General features: G+C 47.7%; 2 protein-coding genes across 5 annotated transcripts in view; one reads left to right on the top strand and one right to left on the bottom strand.

The window, feature by feature from the left end:
• LOC149453588 (uncharacterized) overlaps nt 1-14,177 on the bottom strand; it is a 32,174-nt gene extending 17,997 nt beyond the window's left edge. Inside the window, exon 1 of one of the 4 annotated variants that reach the window (XM_089688156.1) lies at nt 14,120-14,177. Coding sequence is in view for 3 of the 4 variants with exons in the window: in XM_089688155.1 (XP_089544281.1) it covers nt 8,728-8,891 (164 nt within the window). In the remaining variant the exon portion in view is untranslated. Of the gene's footprint in view, nt 1-8,727; nt 9,618-14,119 lie in introns of those variants that run through there. The other 3 variants (XM_089688155.1, XM_089688153.1, XM_089688154.1) reach the window with 3 other exon arrangements.
• A 51-nt stretch (nt 14,178-14,228) lies between these two features.
• Nucleotides 14,229-19,886, top strand: part of TAF1C (TATA-box binding protein associated factor, RNA polymerase I subunit C) — a 74,255-nt gene continuing 68,597 nt past the window's right edge. Inside the window, exons 1-3 of the mRNA XM_089688157.1 lie at nt 14,229-14,264; nt 16,807-16,944; nt 17,023-17,110. Coding sequence (XP_089544283.1) covers nt 16,810-16,944; nt 17,023-17,110 — 223 coding nt within the window. The 5' untranslated portion in view covers nt 14,229-14,264; nt 16,807-16,809. The remainder of the gene's footprint in view (nt 14,265-16,806; nt 16,945-17,022; nt 17,111-19,886) is intronic.

The following is a 19,886-nucleotide window of genomic DNA, read 5'->3' on the forward strand; positions in this document are numbered from 1 at the left end:
CTTCTGACATCATTGCTTACGTGTGAGATCTGTAAATGATCACAGAGATCACATGGTACAGGGCTATTCACAACAGCCTTGTACCATGTGACAAGCTGTGACCAATCACAGCTCACACAGTATTTCTCAATGGCTGCAAGAATGCAGCCAGAGAGAAGGAGAAATTATTTCTTTTACAGCCTTTATGGGTGTAAAAGCAATCAGTGTAAAAAAAAAATCTTCATCACCCCCCACAAGTAGTACAGTGTCACTATGGTGACACTGTACTGCTAGGGTGACCGTGTGTAAAAAAAAAAAAAAAAAAACCATAAGTAATAATATAAAAAAAATTAAATAAAAATGTAAAAAGAAATGTTTAAAAATTTAAATTTTTGGTTATAAACTAATTTGGGTTTTTTTTGTACTAAAAAGATAACTGGATACATTTTGGCCAAGATTTATGATTAAATATTATTTATTTGCAAAATTTTATAAGAAAAACACTTTTTTCAAAATTTTGGACTTCTTCATTTACTTAGCAAAAAAAAAAATAAAAAATCCCAGTGGTGAATAAATACCACCAAAATAAAGCTTTATCTGTCTCAAAAAAATGGTAAAAAATTCATATAGGTACAGTGTTGCATGACCGCGCAATTATCATTCAAAGTGTGATAGCACTGAAAGCTGAAAATTGGCCTGGACTGGAAGGGGGGAAAGTGTCCGGACTGGAAGGGGGGGAAAGTGTCTGGATTGGAAGGGGGGGGGAAAGTGTCCGGACTGGAAGGGGGGGAAAGTGTCCGGACTGGAAGGGGGGGAAAGTGTCCGGATTGGAAGGGGGGGGAAAGTGTCCGGACTGGAAGGGGGGAAAGTGTCCGGACTGGAAGGGGGTGAAAGTGTCCGGACTGGAAGGGGGTGAAAGTGTCCGGACTGGAAGGGGGGGAAAGTGTCTGGATTGGAAGGGGGGGGCGGAAGTGTCCGGACTGGAAGGGGGGAAAGTGTCTGGACTGGAAGGGGGGGAAAGCGTCCGGACTGGAAGGGGAGGAAAGTGTCCGGGCTGGAAGGGGGTGAAAGTGTCCGGACTGGAAGTGGAGGAAGTGTCCGGACTGGAAGGGGAGGAAAGTGTCCGGACTGGAAGGGGGTGAAAGTGTCCGGACTGGAAGGGGGTGAAAGTGTCCGGACTGGAAGGGGGGTGAAAGTGTCCGGACTGGAAGGGGGGGAAAGTGTCCGGATTGGAAGGGGGGGAAAGTGTCCAGACTGGAAGGGGGGGAAAGTGTCCGGACTGGAAGGGGGGGAAAGTGTCCGGATTGGAAGGGGGGGAAAGTGTCCGGACTGGAAGGGGAGGAAAGTGTCCGGACTGGAAGGGGGGGAAAGTGTCCGGACTGGAAGGGGAGGAAAGTGTCCGGACTGGAAGGGGGTGAAAGTGTCCTGACTGGAAGGGGGGAAAGTGTCCGGACTGGAAGGGGGTGAAAGTGTCCGGACTGGAAGGGGGGAAAGTGTCCGGACTGGAAGGGGGGAAAGTGTCCGGACTGGAAGGGGGGGACAGTGTCCGGACTGAAAGGGGGGGAAAGTGTCCAGACTGGAAGGGGGTGAAAGTGTCCGGACTGGAAGGGGATGAAAGTGTCCGGACTGGAAGTGGTTAAGATACTTGTGTAACTGTTTATTCACTTCAAAAAATGTATGAAAAATACCCTAAAATTAATTTTAATGCACACAAGCACAAATTTTTGGTCAAATATAAAAGATGATGTCACACCGAGTGAATAATTGCCAAGCATGTCAAGATGTAAAATTTGCACGTCTGTGAAAACAGCGGAACCTAAAACTGCCCACTTTAAAAGCTCGCCAGTTTTAAAGTGATTGGAGCCCTGGAATTACTGCTCCCTCCGATATTTGCAGGGACACCTCACATGTGCATTTACATTTACACGTATGAACGGGGTGGGGGGGACTGAGGTACTTTAAATTTGTTTAAGATTTATTTTATTACTATTTTTAATCGTCTTATTTCCTTTTTTTTTTTTTACACTTATTAAAATTGTATTTTCCATTTAATTTTCCATTTTCCATTTAATCTCCCCTCCTAGCACAAATATCCCCAATCATTCCTACTAGCACAAATCCTCCTCCCCCCTGCAAAAAAATCTCCTCCCAGCACAAATCTCATTCCTTCTCTACCATATGACCTCTTATAGCACCCCCCCTCCAAATCCTACTCCTAGCATAAATCCTCTTTCCATATCTCCTTTCTAAACAACCCCCCCCCCCAATCACCACTTCTAACAACCCCTCTCAAATTTCCCCTCCTAGAGCACTTCTTACCCTCTACTGTCCCCCAAATTCCCAACACGTATCTGAAGTGTTCTTGCATGGAAGAGCCTGAGCCCAAACCCACTCCAAAGCCCCCCTCCCAGCACAAACCCCCCCCCAATCCTCTCTCCTTGCACAAACCCTTCCCCCCTCCAATTTTCCCTCCTAGCACAAATACCTCCAATCATCCCTACTAGCACAACCCCCACCCCCCCCAAAAAAAAAATTCCCTCCCGAATTTCCCCTCCTAGAACAATTCTTACCTTCTGCTGTCCCCCAAATTCCCAACACAAATCCCCCCCCAATCTGCTCCCAGTGCCCTGCCCCACCTCACGATACCCCAGTGCCCAGGGCAGCTGCCCCTTCTGCATACCCCTTGACCCGGCCCTGTCCCCAAGCATCCATGTCTGAGCCTGAGCCCAGCTTTTCGTGGGGTTCTGAGTATCTTCCCACCACTGAAACAAATTTCCGCTCCAAGCACAAACCCCCCCCCACTCCAAAGCCCCCTTCCCAGCACAAATCCCCCTCCCCTGAATCCCCTCTCCTTGCACAAATCCTTCCCCCCTCCAATTTCCCCTCCTAGCACTAATACCCCCAATCAGCCCTACCAGCACAACCCCCTCCCCCCAAAAAAAAAAAAAAATTAAATAAAATTCCCTCCCTTCTTTACTATATGACCTCTTGTAGCACAACCCCCCCCCCCCCCATTCCCAAATCCTCCTAGCATAAATCCTCTTTCCCTATCTCTCCTCTCAACACAAATCCCCCCAAATCACCACTTCTAGCAACCCCTCCCAAATTCCCCCTCCTAGAACACTTCTTACCCTCTGCTGTCCCCCAAATTCCCAACACAAATCTTCGCTCCCAGTGCCCTGCCCCACCTCACATGATACCCCAGTGCCCTGGGCAGCCGCCCCTTTTGCACACCCCTTGACCCGGCCCTGTCCCCAAGCACCCGTGTCTGTAGTGACCTTGCGTGGAAGAGTCGGAGACCGAGCCCAGCCTTTCGTGGGGTTCTGGGTATCATCTCACCACTGAAACAAATTTCCCCTCCAAGCAAAAATCCCCCCCCCCACTCCAAAGCCCCCCTCCCAGTACAAATCTCAATTCCCTCTCCTTGCACAAACCCTTCACCCCTCCAATTTCCCCTCCTAGCACAAATACCCCCAATCAGCCCTACTAGCACAACCCCCCCCACAAAAAAAATAAAATCATCTCCCTTCTCTACCATATGACTATGACCTCTTGTAGCACAACCCCCCCCCTCCGAATTCTCCTCCTTGCATAATTCCTCTTTCCCTATCTCCCCTCTCAGCAAACATCCCCCCAAATCACCACTTCTAGCAACCCCTCCCAAATTTCCCCTCCTATAACAATTCTTACACTCTGCTGTCCCCCAATTTCCCAAAACAAATCCCCCCCCCAATCTGCTCACAGTGCCCTGCCCCATCTCACATGAAACCCCAGTGCCCAGGGCAGCCACCCCTTCTGCACACCCCTTGACCCGGCCCTGTCCCCAAGCACCCGTGTCTGTAGTGACCTTGCGTGGAAGAGTCTGAGCCCGAGCCCAGCCTTCCGTGGGGTTCTGAGTATCATCTCACCACTGAAACAACTTTCCCCTCCAAGCACAAATCCACTCCCCCACTCCAAAGCTCCCTTCCCAGCACAAATCCCCCTCCCCTGAGTATCTTCCCACCACTGGAACATTCATGAATTATAGCACTGAATCTATTCTGTACCCTAAAGATACATTTGACTGAGAAGGTCCCGGAGTTGACTTGTCTCAAGTTTCAGACCCATCACAAGTTCTGAAACATATCCCTGACGAGATGCTTTCCATCGATCCCTCTGCAGATTCATCGTATAAAACTATGGGAGAGAGGGGCCTAAAATCTAAAATTGGTTGCCCCCTTTATAATTTGAGGAACAAAAAGAACAAAAATCCCTGTAAATTAAGGTTCAAGTCTTCAGAACTAGTGTCTCCATTGGAAAATGTCCAATCTACACCCTGTTCCAAATTATTATGCAAATTCTATTTAAGTGTCACAAAGATTAAATATTTTGTTTTTCAGTTTAACTCATGGATGGCATTGTGTGTCAGGGCTCTTTTGATCACTGAAAACAATCTCGGACACCTGTGATAATTAGATTGGCCGGTGAGCCCAATTTAAGGAAAAACTACTAAAGGAGGGTGTTCCACATTATTAAGCAGAGCACCATTTTCAAGCAATATGGGAAAGAAAAAGGATCTCTCTGCTGCCGAAAAGAGTGAAATAGTTCAATGCCTTGGACGAGGTATGAAAACATTCGATATTTCACGAAAACTTAAGCTGATCATCGCACTAGTAAGAGATTTGTGGCCGATTCAGAGCAGAGACGGGTTGGTGCAGATAAAGGCACATTGAGGAAGATTTCTGCCAGATCCATGCATAGGAACAAGAGAGCAGCTGCTAAAATACTATTACATAGCAGCAAACAGATATTTGAAGCTGCTGGTGCCTCTGGAGTCCCACGGACATCAAGGTGTAGAGTCCTCCAGAGTCTTGCAATTGTGCATAAACCTTCTATTCGGCCACAAATAACCAATGCTCACAAGCAGAAACGGCTGCATTGGGCAGAAAAATACATGAAGACTAATTTTCAAACAGTCCTGTTCGCTGATGAGTGCCGTGCAACCCTGGATGGTCCAGATGGATGGAGTAGTGGATGGTTGGTGGACGGCCACCCTGTTCCAACAAGGCTGCGACGTCAGCAAGGCGGTGGTGGAGTCATGTTTTAGGCCGGAATCATGGGAACAGAGCTGGTCGGCCCCTTTAGGGTCCCTGAAGGTGTAAAGATGACCTCTGCAAAGTATGTGGAGTTTATGACTGACCACTTTCTTCCCTGGTACAGAAGGAAGAACTCTGCTTTCTGTAATAAAATCATCTTCATGCATGACAATGCACCATCTTATGCTGCAAAGAATACCTCTGCATCAATGGCTGCTATGGAGATAAAAGGAGAGAAAGTCATTGTGTGGCCTCCATCCTCCCCTGACCTCAATCCTATTGAGAACCTTTGGAGCATCCTCAAGCAAAAGATCTATGAGGGTGGGAGGCAGTTTACATCCAAACAGCAACTCTGGGAGGCTTTTCTGACATCTTGCAAACAAATTCAAGCAGAAACTGTCCAAAAACTCCCAAGTTCAATGGATGCAAGACTTGTGAAGCTGCTAACAAATAAGGGGTCCTATGTTACAATGTAACGTGACCGGTTCAAATGTTTACAAAGTTAAAATGTTGTTAAAAGTTTGATTGAAATAGCTTTTGATTTCAGTAAATATGCTGCAAACACAACAAATGACAATTTTCAGTTCTTTACAACCTAGAAAGTGTTTTGACACTTACTGTGCGGAATAATTTGGAACAAAAATCCTGTTATCATTAGGAGGTTTGTTCAATAAAATGTGAATTGTACTCTTAATAGTTGATAACATGAGAATTCTGCCGACTGTTATTTACATCAATTATTGAGGGAAATGAGAAAAATATCATTTGCAGAATAATTTGGAACAGGGTGTATTACTTTTCTGGGGCAACCCAAAATTTGTGATTTTCTTCTACTTTCAATTTTAGTAAACAGGACAAAGAGGGTGAATCTCCCTAACAAGGGTACAGACAGCAATAAAAACCAAACAAAAGGACTTTTTGTAATGGCTTCCCATTGTTTACACAAAGAAGAGGCCGCCCTCTATCACGGGGATGGTGTCACTCATTTTCTTTAGGTGTGTCTGTAGTAAGGAACACAACACCCCCATTTCCCTTCTTCTCGTCAAATCAGCACCTCTGGTCAGTCCCCAAGGAACCTATCATTTTTGTTTGGCTGGGATTTATCCTGTTGGTTAGGAAAATACCTTATGTTAACCCCTTCAAGTCTGGATACTTTCACCCCCTTCCAGTCCAGGCCAAATTTCAGCTTTCACAATTTGAATGACAATTGCGCAGTCATGCAACACTGTACCCATATGAACTTTTTAGCATTTTTTTGAGACAGATAAAACTTTATTTTGGTGGTATTTATTCACCACTGGGATTTTTATTTGTGCATGAGCCTTGACCTGGAAGGAACAGAAGTTTCGCCTGTTATATGGGGTAAACTTTATGACTTGGTCGTCCGATTTTCAAAATCATTGATAGCCATCTTTCCAAATTTGAAAAGACTAGAACAAAACAGAATAGAATATGAAATAATATTATATAAGAGTATAGATTAAAAATGAAAGAATATAGCTTTCTTCTGAAATAAAAATTTCAAATAGAATAGAAAAAAATACAGAAATCTTTCGAAATGTGAAAAGAATAGAATAGAAAATAATATTATATAAAAGTATAGATTAAAAATGAAAGAATATAGCCTTCTTCTGAAACTCAAATTTCAAATAGAATAGAATAGAAAAAATACAGCCATCTTTCCAAATTTGAAAACAATACAACAAAACAGAATAGAATATAAAATATTATATACAGTAAAGGAAATGCGTATTTGATCCCCTGCTAATTTTGAATGTTTGCCCACTCACAAAGAAATGATCGGTCTAAACATCAAATGTTCAGTGTATTGTAACACTGAGAGACAGAATAGCAACAACAAATTCAGCAGAAATGCATGTCTAACAAATGATGACTGATCTGCATGTTCATGAGGGAAATAAGGATTTGATCCCCTATCATTCAGCAGGATTTCTGGCTACCAGGTGTCTTTCATACAGGTAACAAGCTGAGATTAGAAGCAGTCTCTTAAAGGGAGTGCTGCTAATCTCATGTTACCTGTATAAAAGACACCTGTCCACAGGAGCCATCAAACCATAAGATTCCAAACTCTCCACCATGGCAAAGACCAAAGAGCTGTCCAAGGATGTCAGGGACAAGATTCTAGACCTACACAAGGCTGGACTGGGCTACCAAACTATGGCCAAGCAGCTTGGTGAGAAGGTGACAACAGTTGGTGCAATCATTTGCAAATGGAAGAAACACAAAACAAGTGTCAGTCTCCCTAGGTCTGGTGCACCATGCAAGATCTCACCTCGTGGAGGGTCAATGATCATGAGAACAGTGAGGAATCATCCCAGAACTACACGTGAGGATCTTGTCCATGATCTCCAGGCAGCTGGGACCACAGTCACCAAGAAAACAATTGGTAACACACTACGCCGACGAGGACTGAAATCCTGCAGTGCCTACAAGGTCCCTCTGCTCAAGAAAGCACATGTCCAGGCCCATCTGAAGTCTGCCACTGAACATCTGAATGATGCAGAGGAGGACTGGTTGAAAGTGTTTGGAGGAGGAGGAATGCTGCCTATGACCCCAAGAACACCATCCCAACTGTCAAACATGGTGGTGGAAACATTCTGCTTTGGGGGTGTTTTTCTGCTAAGGGGACAACTGCACCGCATCAAAGGGATGATGGACATGGCAAAGCACCGTCAAATCTTGGGTGAGAACCTTCTTCCCTCAGCCAGGGCATTGAAAATGGGTCATGGATGGGTGTTCCAGAATGACAATGACTCAAAACACACGGCCAAGGCAACAAAGGAGTGGTTCAGGCCTTAATCCAATTGAAAATCTGTGGAGGGAGCTGAAAGTTCGAGTTGCCAAACGTCAGCCACCAAACCTTAATGACTTGGAGAGGATCTGCCAAGAGGAGTGGGCCAAAATCCCTCCTGAGATGTGTGCAAACCTGGGGGCCAACTACAGGAAACGTCTGACCTCTGTGATTGCCAACAAGGGATTTGCCACCAAGTACCAAGTCATGTTATGTGAAGGGGATCAAATACTTATTTCCCTCATGAACATGCAAATCAGTGCATAATTTGTTAGATATGCATTTCTGCTGAATTATTTGTTGCTATTCTGTCTCTCAGTGTTACAATACACCGAACATTCGATTTTTTGATTGATAATTTCTTTTGAGTGGGCGAACATTCAACATCAGCAGGGGAGCAAATACGCATTTCCTTCACTGTAAAAGTATAGATTAAAAATGAAAGAATATAGCCTTCTTCTGAAACTCGAATTTCAAATAGAATAGAATAGAAAAAATACAGCCATCTTTCCAAATTTGATAAGAATAGAATAGAACAAAACAGAATAAAATAGAAAAGAATAGAATACAACAGAATAGAATAAAATAAAGGAATAAAATAGAAAAAATAAAGTAGAATGGAAAGAATATAGACATTTTCCGAAATTCAAATTTTGAATAGAAAATAACTAGTTATTCTTCACAATGAATTCGGATCGATTTGATATTTACGTTTCTAACGCCATATGAATACTTTGAATCCAGTCAAAAACTAAACTAAACAAATTTTGTTACAAATGTGACCAAACAAAATTAGCACCTTAACAAATCGATCCGAAACTAAAGACATTTTTTCATTCTGCGCTTGTCTAAGCATAATACCTTTTATTCACAGAAAGGCTTGCTCCAGGGCCTAACAGTTCGGTTGCCACATTTCTTTTTGGGTCGAACAGAATAATTTGGTGTCTCCTCCAAAGTGTGTGTCTGTTAGAAGAAAAGCAATCTGGATGAGAAGAAGCAGAAGGGGCCACCATTAGTTTGTCCATAGAGAAGTAAGGGCAGAAGCATGGCTCTCCTCCACTACTCTGGATTCTGAGGAAGATCTTGTTTTTGCTGTTGGACCAGTCCTTCTGGGATCGTCCTTTCCCCTTTCTCCACTGTCCATGAATTGGGGTGCAGAGGGACAGGTGCTACCGAATGTGACTGTAGCGTTCTCAAACTGGGGCAGAACACCCCAAACTGGAGCAGCAAACTCTAACCAGCTTCAGGCTATTCTGAATTGCCTGGAGAAGCGGGCACACTTCTTGAATCTCTTATCAAGCGTACTTAGACACCTCTCTCATCTCTCCCAACCTACCTCCTAAGTTGGAAGGGTGGAGAACAAGCACAGCCAGGAAAGCAGCCAGGAGTCATCCCCAAACCTCCCCATGGTAGAAAACCTGATAATTGAAACAAATAGAGGAAGCCTCAAGCAAGATGGCAGTACCTTTAAGGTTTACAGGCACCAAGTACCCAGAAGGCCAGTGACCATAATCAACAGACCCAAAGATGTGCGTTCCCGGAAGGTTGGAAAATCAATGAAATCTAAGGAGGAGGGTGGTGGGAAGGGCTTTTATCCACTTTGGATTGTGTTTCCTTTAGAACAGTGGTCTCCAAACTGTAGCCCTTTGCTTGCCTTTATCCGGTCAATGGGGCACTATTCCTCTGACAGTAATGATGACCAACAGTGGGGCATAATTCCTCCCACTGACACAAACGATGGGGCGCTATTCTTTTCAGTGACACCAACAATAAGGCACTATTCCTCCCACTGGCACAAACGATGGGGCACTATTCTTTTCAGTGACACCAACAATAAGGCACTATTCCTCCCACTGGCACAAACGATGGGGCGCTATTCTTTTCAGTGACACCAACAATAAGGCACTATTCCTCCCACTGGCACAAACGATGGGGCGCTATTCTTTTTATTGGCACCAGTAATGGGCACTATTCCTCCCACTGACACCAGCGATGGTACACTATTCCTCCCACTGATACCAATAACTACTGACCACAGGCGCTGTGCCACTCCCACCGACAACCAAGCCTGAGGCATTGTTTACTCCCATTGATGCTGGGGCATTTTGTACCCCCACTGGCCAAGGTCTGGCCCACCTAAAGTTTAAAGGATAGTAAACTGGCCCTTTGTTTGGAAAGTTTGGAGATCCCTGTTCTAGAAGGAATCAATGATCCCTCAGATAGATGTCCTAGAAGAAGATCCACTTTCCCCCAACTTCCACAGTCCAGGGGGTGACGTCATCCTCCTATTGATGAGATCCCAGGGAATGTTGAGTAGCCCAAATCTCACAAGAAGGTACTGATCTTCTCATTAGATTTGGGCTACCCAACATTCTACGAGATATGGCCAGATGGGACATGATGTCAGCCTCCCTAGGCACTGAGAGTGGATGTTGGGGAAAGATAAGTATTTTATCTAAATTTCCAGTCCATAGGTTTTAGGAAGGGGGGGGGGGGGTACCCTGTCCTTGAATGAGTGAATCTTGCTACTTGCAAAGTTGGCTTTGAAGTGAACCGTCACCCTCCCCCACCCATTGTCTGGGTTTACACGCCTATCTCCTTCTCTACAACCAGCATGCATTTTTTAAATACTTTTTTGGAGGAGCCCTTGCTGCACTTCCTGGATTCTCATCTACGTAACAATGAGTTATTCAGTTGCCTGCAGCTACCTGGGATACCATCCTCAGGCAAACCAGGTGGCCTTGAGAGACTCTACAGATTAGGAGCTGCATCATTTGGGGCTGGATGTCTCTTCCTGGTTCTTGCAGATGGCCCCCTGATCCTGCACCGTAGCCCATTCTTCTCATCACAGGGCCAGCTGTATCTTCCTGGTTCTTGCAGTCATCTCCCTGTTGGAAAGCCAAGGCCCATGCATGTCATCAGGGGGCCAGTTGTCTCTTCCTGGTTCTTGCCGTCATCTCCCTGTTGGAAAGCCAAGGCCCATGCATGTCATCAGGGGGCCGGCTGTCTCTTTCTGGTTCTTGCCATCATCTCCCTGTTGAAAAGCCGAGGCCCATGCATGCCATCAGGGGGCCAGCTGTCTCTTCCTGGTTCTTGCCATCATCTCCCTGTTGAAAAGCCGAGGCCCATGCATGTCATCAGGGGGCCAGCTGTCTCTTCCTGGTTCTTGCCATCATCTCCCTGTTGAAAAGCCGAGGCCCATGCATGCCATGAGGGGGCCAGCTGTCTCTTCCTGGTTCTTGAGGTCATCTCCCTTTTGGCAAGCTGAGGCCCATGCATGTCATCAGGGGGCCAGCTGTCTCTTCCTGGTTCTTGCCATCATCTCCCTGTTGGAAAGCCAAGGCCCATGCATGTCATCAGGGGGCCAGCTGTATCTTCCTGGTTCTTGCCATCATCTCCCTTTTGAAAGGCCGAGGCCCATGCATGCCATCAGGGGGCCAGCTGTCTCTTCCTGGTTCTTGAGGTCATCTCCCTTTTGGCAAGCTGAGGCCCATGCATGTCATCAGGGGGCCAGCTGTTTCTTCCTGGTTCTTACCGTCATCTCCCTGTTGCAAAGCCAAGGCCCATGCATGTCATCAGGGGGCCAGCTGTCTCTTCCTGGTTCTTGCCGTCATCTCCCTGTCGGAAAGCCAAGGCCATGCATGTCATCAGGGGGCCAGCTGTCTCTTCCTGGTTCTTGCCATCATCTCCCTGTCGGAAAGCCAAGGCCCATGCATGCCATCAGGGGGCCAGCTGTCTCTTCCTGGTTCTTGTAGTCATCTCCCTGATGGCAATCCCAGGCCCATGCATGCCATCAGGGGGCCAGCCGTCTCTTCCTGGTTCTTGCAAATTGACCCCTGATGATGTTGTTTGGTCCATGCATGTCATCAGGGAATCGGGCAATCTCTTTCTAGTTCTTGCAGCCAGCTCCCTGAATGCACAACTATACGCCATGCACATCATCAGGCGGCCAGCTGTCTTTTCCTGGTTCTTGATAATTGATCACTGATGATGTACCTCAGTCCATGCATGTCATCAGGCGGCCAGCTGTCTCTCCATGGTTCTTGATAATTGATCACTGATGATGTACCTCAGTCCATATATGTTATCAGGGGAATGGGCTGTCTCTTTCTAGTTCTTGCAGCCATCCCCCTGAATACACAACTTCGATCCATGCATGTCATCAGGGGGCTAGCTGCCTCTTCCTAGTTTTTGCAAAATGACCCTTGATGATGTGCCTTGGTCCATGCATGTCATCAGGGGAATGGGCTTTCTCTTTATGGTTCTTGGTGCCAGCCCTCTGAATACACAACTATGGGCCATGCATGTCATCAAAAGGCCAGCTCTCTCTTCTTGGTTCTTGCAGCCGGCCCCGACTACACACTTGCTCCAAGAACCCAGAAGAGACAGCAAGCTCCTGATGAAGTCAGAGAAGATAGTGGCATGGAACCAGGTGAACAGCAGTGAAGTGGAGAGAACCTACAGAGCACCACTGGGTGTGCATGTATTGTGTGATTAGAAAATGATCAATAGGAAAAAAGCATGGAGGAAGGGGGTGAATATCCTCTTTAAGAAGAATTTTGTGGGTACTAGGAGTGCAGAAGATGCATGAGGTGTATACAGTAAGTTCAGACCACAAAGTCTCTTTGCTGAATATATGGCAGTGTCCCTGCTGTATGATGATGTATCTGCTGGATTGTGCCCTCTGTTTGCTGTATGGGGATGTCTCTGCTGGATCAGGCTCTCTGCTATACCGGGATACCTCTTTGCTGGATTGTGTTGTCGCTTTGCTGAATTTATGGGACTATCTCTTTGCTGGATTGGTCCATCTCTTTGCTGTATGTGGATTATGAGGATGTCTCTTTGCTGGATTGGGATGTCTGTTTGCTGGTTATATGGGAATGGCTCTGCTGGATTGGGCCGTCTCTTTGCTGGACTGGGATGTCTCTTTGCTGAATATATGGGAATGTCTCTTTGCTGGACTGGGATGTCTCTTTGCTGAATATATGGGAATGTCTCTTTGCTGGATTGGGATGTCTGTTTGCTTTATGGGGATGTCTCTTTGTTGGATTGGGACATCGCTTTGATGGACTGGGCTGTCTCTTTGTTGAATATATGGAGCTGTTTCTTTACTGGATTGTCATCTTTGCTGACTATATGGGGATGTCTCTTTGCTGGATTGGGTTGTCTCTTTGCTATATGGGGATGTTCCTTTGCTATATGGGGATGTCTGTTTGCTGTATTGGGCTGTCTCTTTGCTCAATATATGTGGATTCTCTTTGCTGGATTGGGTCATTTCTTTTCTATAAGGGGGTGTCTCTTTGCTGGATTGGGCTGTCTCTTTGCTATATGGGGATGTCTCTTTGCTGTATTGGGGTGTCTTTTTGCTGGATTGGGATGTCTTTTTTGCTGGATTGGGCCATCTCTTTTCTGAAACAGGCCATCTCTTTGCTGGATTGGGATGTGTCTTTGCTGAATCTAGGGATGTCTCTGCTGGATTGGGCCATCTCTTTGCTGGATTGGACTGCCTCTTTGCTGAATATATGGAACTGTTTCCTAGCTGGATTGGGATGTCTCTTTGCTGAATACATGGAACTGTCTCCTAGTTGGATTGGGATGTCTCTTTGCTGAACACATGGAACTGTCTCCTAGTTGGATTGGGATGTCTCTTTGCTGAACACATGGAACTGTCTCCTAGTTGGATTGGGATGTCTCTTTGCTGAATATACGGTGGAAGATTAAACTTAAAGCGGGACTCCAGTCTCCTGACAAAGCATCAGAGGGCGTGACTATGGATGTATACAAAGTGATGATGAAGTTCTAAGTGGGCGGGACTATGGCAGCCATTTCTAAAAGTTTGAGAAGGTCGGCGGCTGAGGCCTTGTAGGCAACAAAATGGCCGTCTGCATGACAACATGGTGCCGTAGATTCACACGCTTACACCTACAAACCCAAAAAAGTAAAAAAAAAATCACTTTATGGATAAATACACAAATCTATATATATTTCAGTGTACCGTTGTCATTGGTGACCCAACTCTTACGTGAAGAAAGTAAAATGGGCGCCATGGAAATGGGCAACATCACTTTATTCAGAACAGGGGGTAACAGGACATTTCATTCTACAAGAAGCAGAGGAGGGAGACCTGTAAGCACCTCACACCCCTCCAGGAGGTGACCTGTGTGCTAAACATCTCTGTACATATATATACACACACATGACTGACAAACTGGCGGGAATAAATGACACCCTCCCTCCCCCTCCTCCATCTTACCGCTCCTTCGCTGAAGCTCTTATGCTCCTCCGCTCTCGGGTGTACAAAGATGGCGGCCACGTCGTGCGCAGAGTGGAACTGGGCGGGACTTAGGAAACCAATAGGCTAAGCGGGCGGGGCCAGGAAGCGGGAAGCCTGAGCTGCTGTAAGTACGCACGTGTGGTTGTTAAGTTGCTAGTAGCGACCGCTCCGAGAGGGGCAATATGATTGGCTGGGTTTGGGGAGCACAAGTGCCACGCCTATTACTCCTTTCATACCTACTAACGAGGAAGCCTGACAGCCACGCCTCCGTCCTCACCACTGATAAGGGGGCCCTACCCCCACCCCAATAATGAAGGTGTTCCTGTAGTGGAGCTCGGGGACCCTCATAATTGTGACTTGCCCAGCCCCCACACTCCACAATGGAGCCCCCCACTATTATGGGGGTCTTCCACCTGTACACACAGCCCCCCCCACATCATACACAACACAGTAACTAGACCCCCCCTCCACCAAAAAAAAGTGCACTGCCAATAATGAAGACCCCCCCCCAACACTCACATTCCTTAAAAATGTGCCCCCCAGTTACACTATAACTACCCCCCCAAAAAAATACCCCCCAATACTAACATTCTCCAAAGGGTACCCCCCAATTTACACTATAACTTCCCCCTCCCCCCAAAAATGCCACCTATAATGAAGAATCCCTCCCAACACTCACATGCCCTATAAAGGTGCCCCCCCAACTTACACTATACCCTGTACACCCCAAAAAATGCTGCCTATAATGAAGACCCCCCCCCAACACTCACATGCCCTATAAAGGTGCCCCCCCACTTACATTATAACTAACCCTCCAAATACTTACATAAAGACCCCCTTGACACATTTCCCCATAAAGGTGCCCCCTCCCCCACTTACACTATACCCTGTTCCCCCCCAAAATGCTGTATATAATGAAGATCTCCCCCAACACTCACATTCCCTATAAAGGTGCCCCCCCCCACTTACACTATAAGTACCCCCCAAAAATACATAAAGACCCCCCAACACTGACATTCCTCGAAAAGGTGCCCCACCCAATTTACACTATAACTTCCCCCAAAAATGCCTATAATGAAGACCCTCCAACACTCACATTCCCTGTAAAGGTCCCCCCCCCATTTACACTATAACCCCCCCCAAAAAAATACATAAAGACTCCCAAACACACACTTTCCCCGGAAAGGTGCCCCCCCAATTTACACTGTAACTTCCCCCTTTCCCCAAAAATGCCTATAATGAAGACCCCCCAACACTCACATGCCCTATAAAGGTGCCCCCCCTTTTACACTATACCCCGTACCCCCAAAAAATGCTGTCTATAATGAAGACCCCCCCCCCACACTCACATGCCCTATAAAGGAGGTGCCCCCCCCCACTTACACTATAGCTACCCCCAAAAATAAATACTTATATAAAGACCCCCCAACACATTTCCCCATAAAGGTGGCCCCCCACTTACACTATAACTTTACGCTTCCCCCCCAAAAGTGCCTATAATGAAACCCCCCCCCCCCAACACTCAAAGACTCTGTAAAGGTGGCAGCCCCACTTGCACATACTATAACTACCCCCCCCCCCAAAAAAAAAATGTGAACATGCCTAAAATGAAGACCCCTCTATACAGTCCTCCCCATGTACAACATACTAGAAGTACACCCCCCCCCCATTTACACTATAACTACCCCCCCAAAAAAAAATACATAAAGCCCCCCCAACACTCACATTTTCCGGAAAGGTGCCCCCCCCCCCAAATTTACACTATAACTTCCCCCTTTCTCCCAAATATACTGCCTATAATGAAGCCCCCCCCCTCCCCAGCACCTCATAGTCCCTAATATGGCACCCCCACTTGCACACACCACAATCCTCTTCTCCCCCCCAAAACCATGCTGCCTGTGATGAAAGCCAACACTACCAAAACTTAGTCCCTATTCAGGTGACACCCCCACTTGTGCGTAATACAACCCCCCCCCAAAAAATGATGCCGCCTATATTGAACATCCCCCCAAACACAGTCCCCATAAATGCGGCATGGCACCCCCACTTGCACATACTATAACCCCACAAAACATTCTGTCTATAATGAAGCCACCCCCCAACATACACAGTCCCTAAAAGGTGGCACCCCATACTTGCATCTACTATAACTGACCCCCCCCCCCCAAAGAAAAGTGCAAACATGCTGCCTATAATTAAGACCCTCCAAACAGTCCTTAGAAAGGTGTCATCCCCACTTGCAACATACTATAACTACCCATTCCCCCTCCAAAAAATGCTGCTTATAAGACGACCCCCCCCCCCCCCAAACACTCCTAGTCCCTATGAAGGTGGCACCCCCACTTGCACACACTATGACCCCCTTCCCCCCCAAAAAAATGCCTATAATGATGACTTCACCATCATACACAGTCCCTGTTAATATGGCACCCCCAAAAAAAAAAAACATGCTGCCTGTAATGAAGATCCCCCAGACACTCAGTCCATATAAAGGTGGCACCCCCACTTGGGCAGTACAGCTCCCCCACAGCACGTCCTGCTATGGAGACCTCAAACCTGGGGAACCAGCTGACAATGTAAATGTGTCCTGGCTGCTGTGTGGTTCCTCTGATCGTCAGCGGGGGGCGCTGTACATTGACTCTATGCTATGCTTTGTGTGTCCGCAGTGGATGGAGTACCCGTGTGCCCTCTTCCCCGGGTATCACCGTGAAGGTCCCATTGCCCAGCATTCATCCAGTGTTGTGTCCACCTTGGGGTGGGGAGGATACTGCAGAGTTCAGGAAGATGTCAGGGACCCCGGGCAGGTAAGTGGGAGGCGTGGGACTATGCAGAGTTCCTGGATTATGTACTGACTGACATGCATCCGTCTGTTTGTCCCACAGAGGCGTTTTATCCCCCTGTACAGCAGAAGAGCAGAGAGATGGGAGACCACCGAGCCAACACCAGTCCCACTTCTACCCCCCAACACAGGTAAGTGTTCTGTCTATGGTATGGGGATCACCTTCCTGGTCACACCTTCTCAGACCCCTCTCCCTGGGGGTTATAGAATTGGAGGGGTTCTCTCCCTCTGGGGTAATAGAATGGGAGGGGTTCTCTCCCTCTGGGGTAATAGAATTTTTAGGGGTTCTCTCCCTCTCGGGTCATAGAATTGGAGGGGTTCTCTCCCTCTGGGGTAACAGAATTGGAGGGGTTCTCTCCCTCTGGGGTAACAGAATTGGAGGGGTTCTCTCCCTCTGGGGTAATAGAATTGGAGGGGTTCTCTCCCTCTGGGGTAATAGAATTGGAGGGGTTCTCTCCCTCTGAGGTAACAGATTTGGAGGGGTTCTCTCCCTCTGGGGTAACAGAATTGGAGGGGTTCTCTCCCTCTGGGGTAACAGAATTGGAGGGGTTCTCTCCCTCTGGGGTAACAGAATTGGAGGGGTTCTCTCCCTCTGGGGTCATAGAATTGGAGGGGTTCTCTCCCTCTGGGGTAACAGAATTGGAGGGGTTCTCTCCCTCTGGGGTAATAGAATTGGAGGGGTTCTCTCCCTCTGGGGTAACAGAATTGGAGGGGTTCTCTCCCTCTGGGGTCATAGAATTGGAGGGGTTCTCTCCCTCTGGGGTAACAGAATTGGAGGGGTTCTCTCCCTCTGGGGTAACAGAATTGGAGGGGTTCTCTCCCTCTGGGGTAACAGAATTGGAGGGGTTCTTTCCCTCTGGGGTAATAGAATTGGTGTTTTCAGGAGTTGTCATGATAGCCCTGGTTGTGGAACATACCATTTGGACAGTTTTAGAGATTGTGGAAGAATTACTGCATGAAAACTGATCACAGTGCTCAAGTAGAAACATTTTGAAAAGTTTTATGTCAAAGAATGAGCCAGAAAGTCAGAGGGTAATGGAATTGGGACATGTCCCTCCCCATCAATGGTAATGGAATTGGTAGGCCATTCCCCCGCAGGGTAATGGCATTGGGAAGGTCTTTCCCCCTCAGTGTGATGGACATGTCTTTCTCCCGCAGAGTAATAAAATTGAAGAGCCCTTTCTCCAATTGTAGGGTCCTTCCTCATCAGAGTAATTGAATTAAAAAAGTCCTTCCTCCTAAAGTAAAATAATTGAAGGGTGCTTCCCCCTCAGAGTTACTGGGAGGGTTCTTTCCCCTAAAGAAATGGAACTGAAAGGGTCCTTTCCCCTCAGGGTAGTGGAATTGGAAGGGTCCTTCCCCGTCAGGGTATTGGAATTGGGAGGGTCCTTCCCCATCAGGGTAATGGAATTGGGAGGGTCCTTCCCCATCAGGGTAATGGAATTGGAAGGGTCCTTCCCCTCTGGGTAATGGAATTGGGAGGGTCCTTCCCCTCTGGGTAATGGAATTGGAAGGGTCCTTCCCCTCTGGGTAATGGAATTGGGAGGGTCCTTCCCCCATCCGGGTAAAGGAATTGGAAGGGTCCTTCCCCCTAATGTAATGGAATTAGAGGGTCTAACCACATCAGGGTAATGATATCAGAAGGGTCCTGTCGGAGATCGTCGCGCCGCTGGTCCCGGCGCAGGCGCAGTACACCTCCCTGTACGCGAGCGCCGGGACTTGGCCGACCGCGGCAATCAGGTTCGCGCATGCGCAGTAGTGACCGCGGGCGCGCGCCTGGAACCAATGACAGCGCAGGGCGGGATATTTAAACGGCCCTGAGCTGTCATTCAGTGCCTTTTGGTCTTTTGTATCCTGTGAACCTGTGAACCTGTCTGAAGTAAGTTGCTGACCCGGATTGTGCCCTGACCTTGCTGTTTTCTCCTGTTTTGACCCTTGCTTGCCTGACCTCTCTCCTGAATGCCCCCTATTGGATCTGACCTGCTGTTGCTGACCTGGCGTGTGACCCGACTATTCTCTGCCCGCTGCTCTGTACCGCACCGTCCCCATAGTTACCGACCCGGCTTGTATGACCCTGCTCCTGCTCAGCCATCCATCCATCCGTCCCTCTCTACGGGGTCTCCAGACCTCCTCATACCTGGCTCTCTCCCGTGGGAGCCCCTGGCGAATACCCCTACCACTGACGGGTGTCCTCAGTAGTCACGACCTGGTCCTGGGGTACTCCAAGTCCATCCCCACCATCAGGGGCCCTGGTGAACAAGTACCCTGGGGCTTAGACTCCGTGCGCTGGGAACATCCGACCAGTGGAGTGCTAGTGGTACCGCCGGGCGGTCCCTTACAGTACCAAAAGGCCATGACTGAGCCTAGAGGAGGGCCCTCCCCGTTAGAGGAAATTTGCAGGCACCTAGCTAATTTGACGCAGGCCGTAACGGTCCTGCAGGACAGATGCATGCAGCTGGAGAATCGCATCCAGACTGGCTCTATTTCTGATCCTGCCCCACAGGCCCCGGTTTCTGCACCCCCGGCCCTGGTAGCTCAGGAGCCAGTCTTAGGGGCTTCCGCCCCGCTCCCTATGGTAGAACCCCGAGTACCCCTACCGGAGCGTTTTCACGGGGACCGCACACGCTTCCGGTCATTCCGCGACTCCTGTCTCTTGTTCTTTGAGCTACAACCCCGTACCTTCCTGACCGAAAACGTGAAGGTAGGATTCATTATTTCACTACTACAGGGTGAACCCCAGGATTGGGCCCACCGGCTAAGGGGAAACAATGATCCTCACCTGGGATCGGTCAATAGTTTCTTTGAAGCAATGGCCATCTTGTATGATGACCCACAGCGGGCAGCCTCTGCCGAAGCGACCTTATATGCGCTCCGACAGGGCCGGCGGGCGGCAGAGGAATACGCCTC

Source organism: Staurois parvus, unplaced genomic scaffold, assembly GCF_062004578.1.
Source record: "Staurois parvus isolate SC_StPar_1 unplaced genomic scaffold, SC_StPar_1.0 ptg000447l, whole genome shotgun sequence".
In the NCBI taxonomy this organism is placed as follows: domain Eukaryota; kingdom Metazoa; phylum Chordata; class Amphibia; order Anura; family Ranidae; genus Staurois; species Staurois parvus.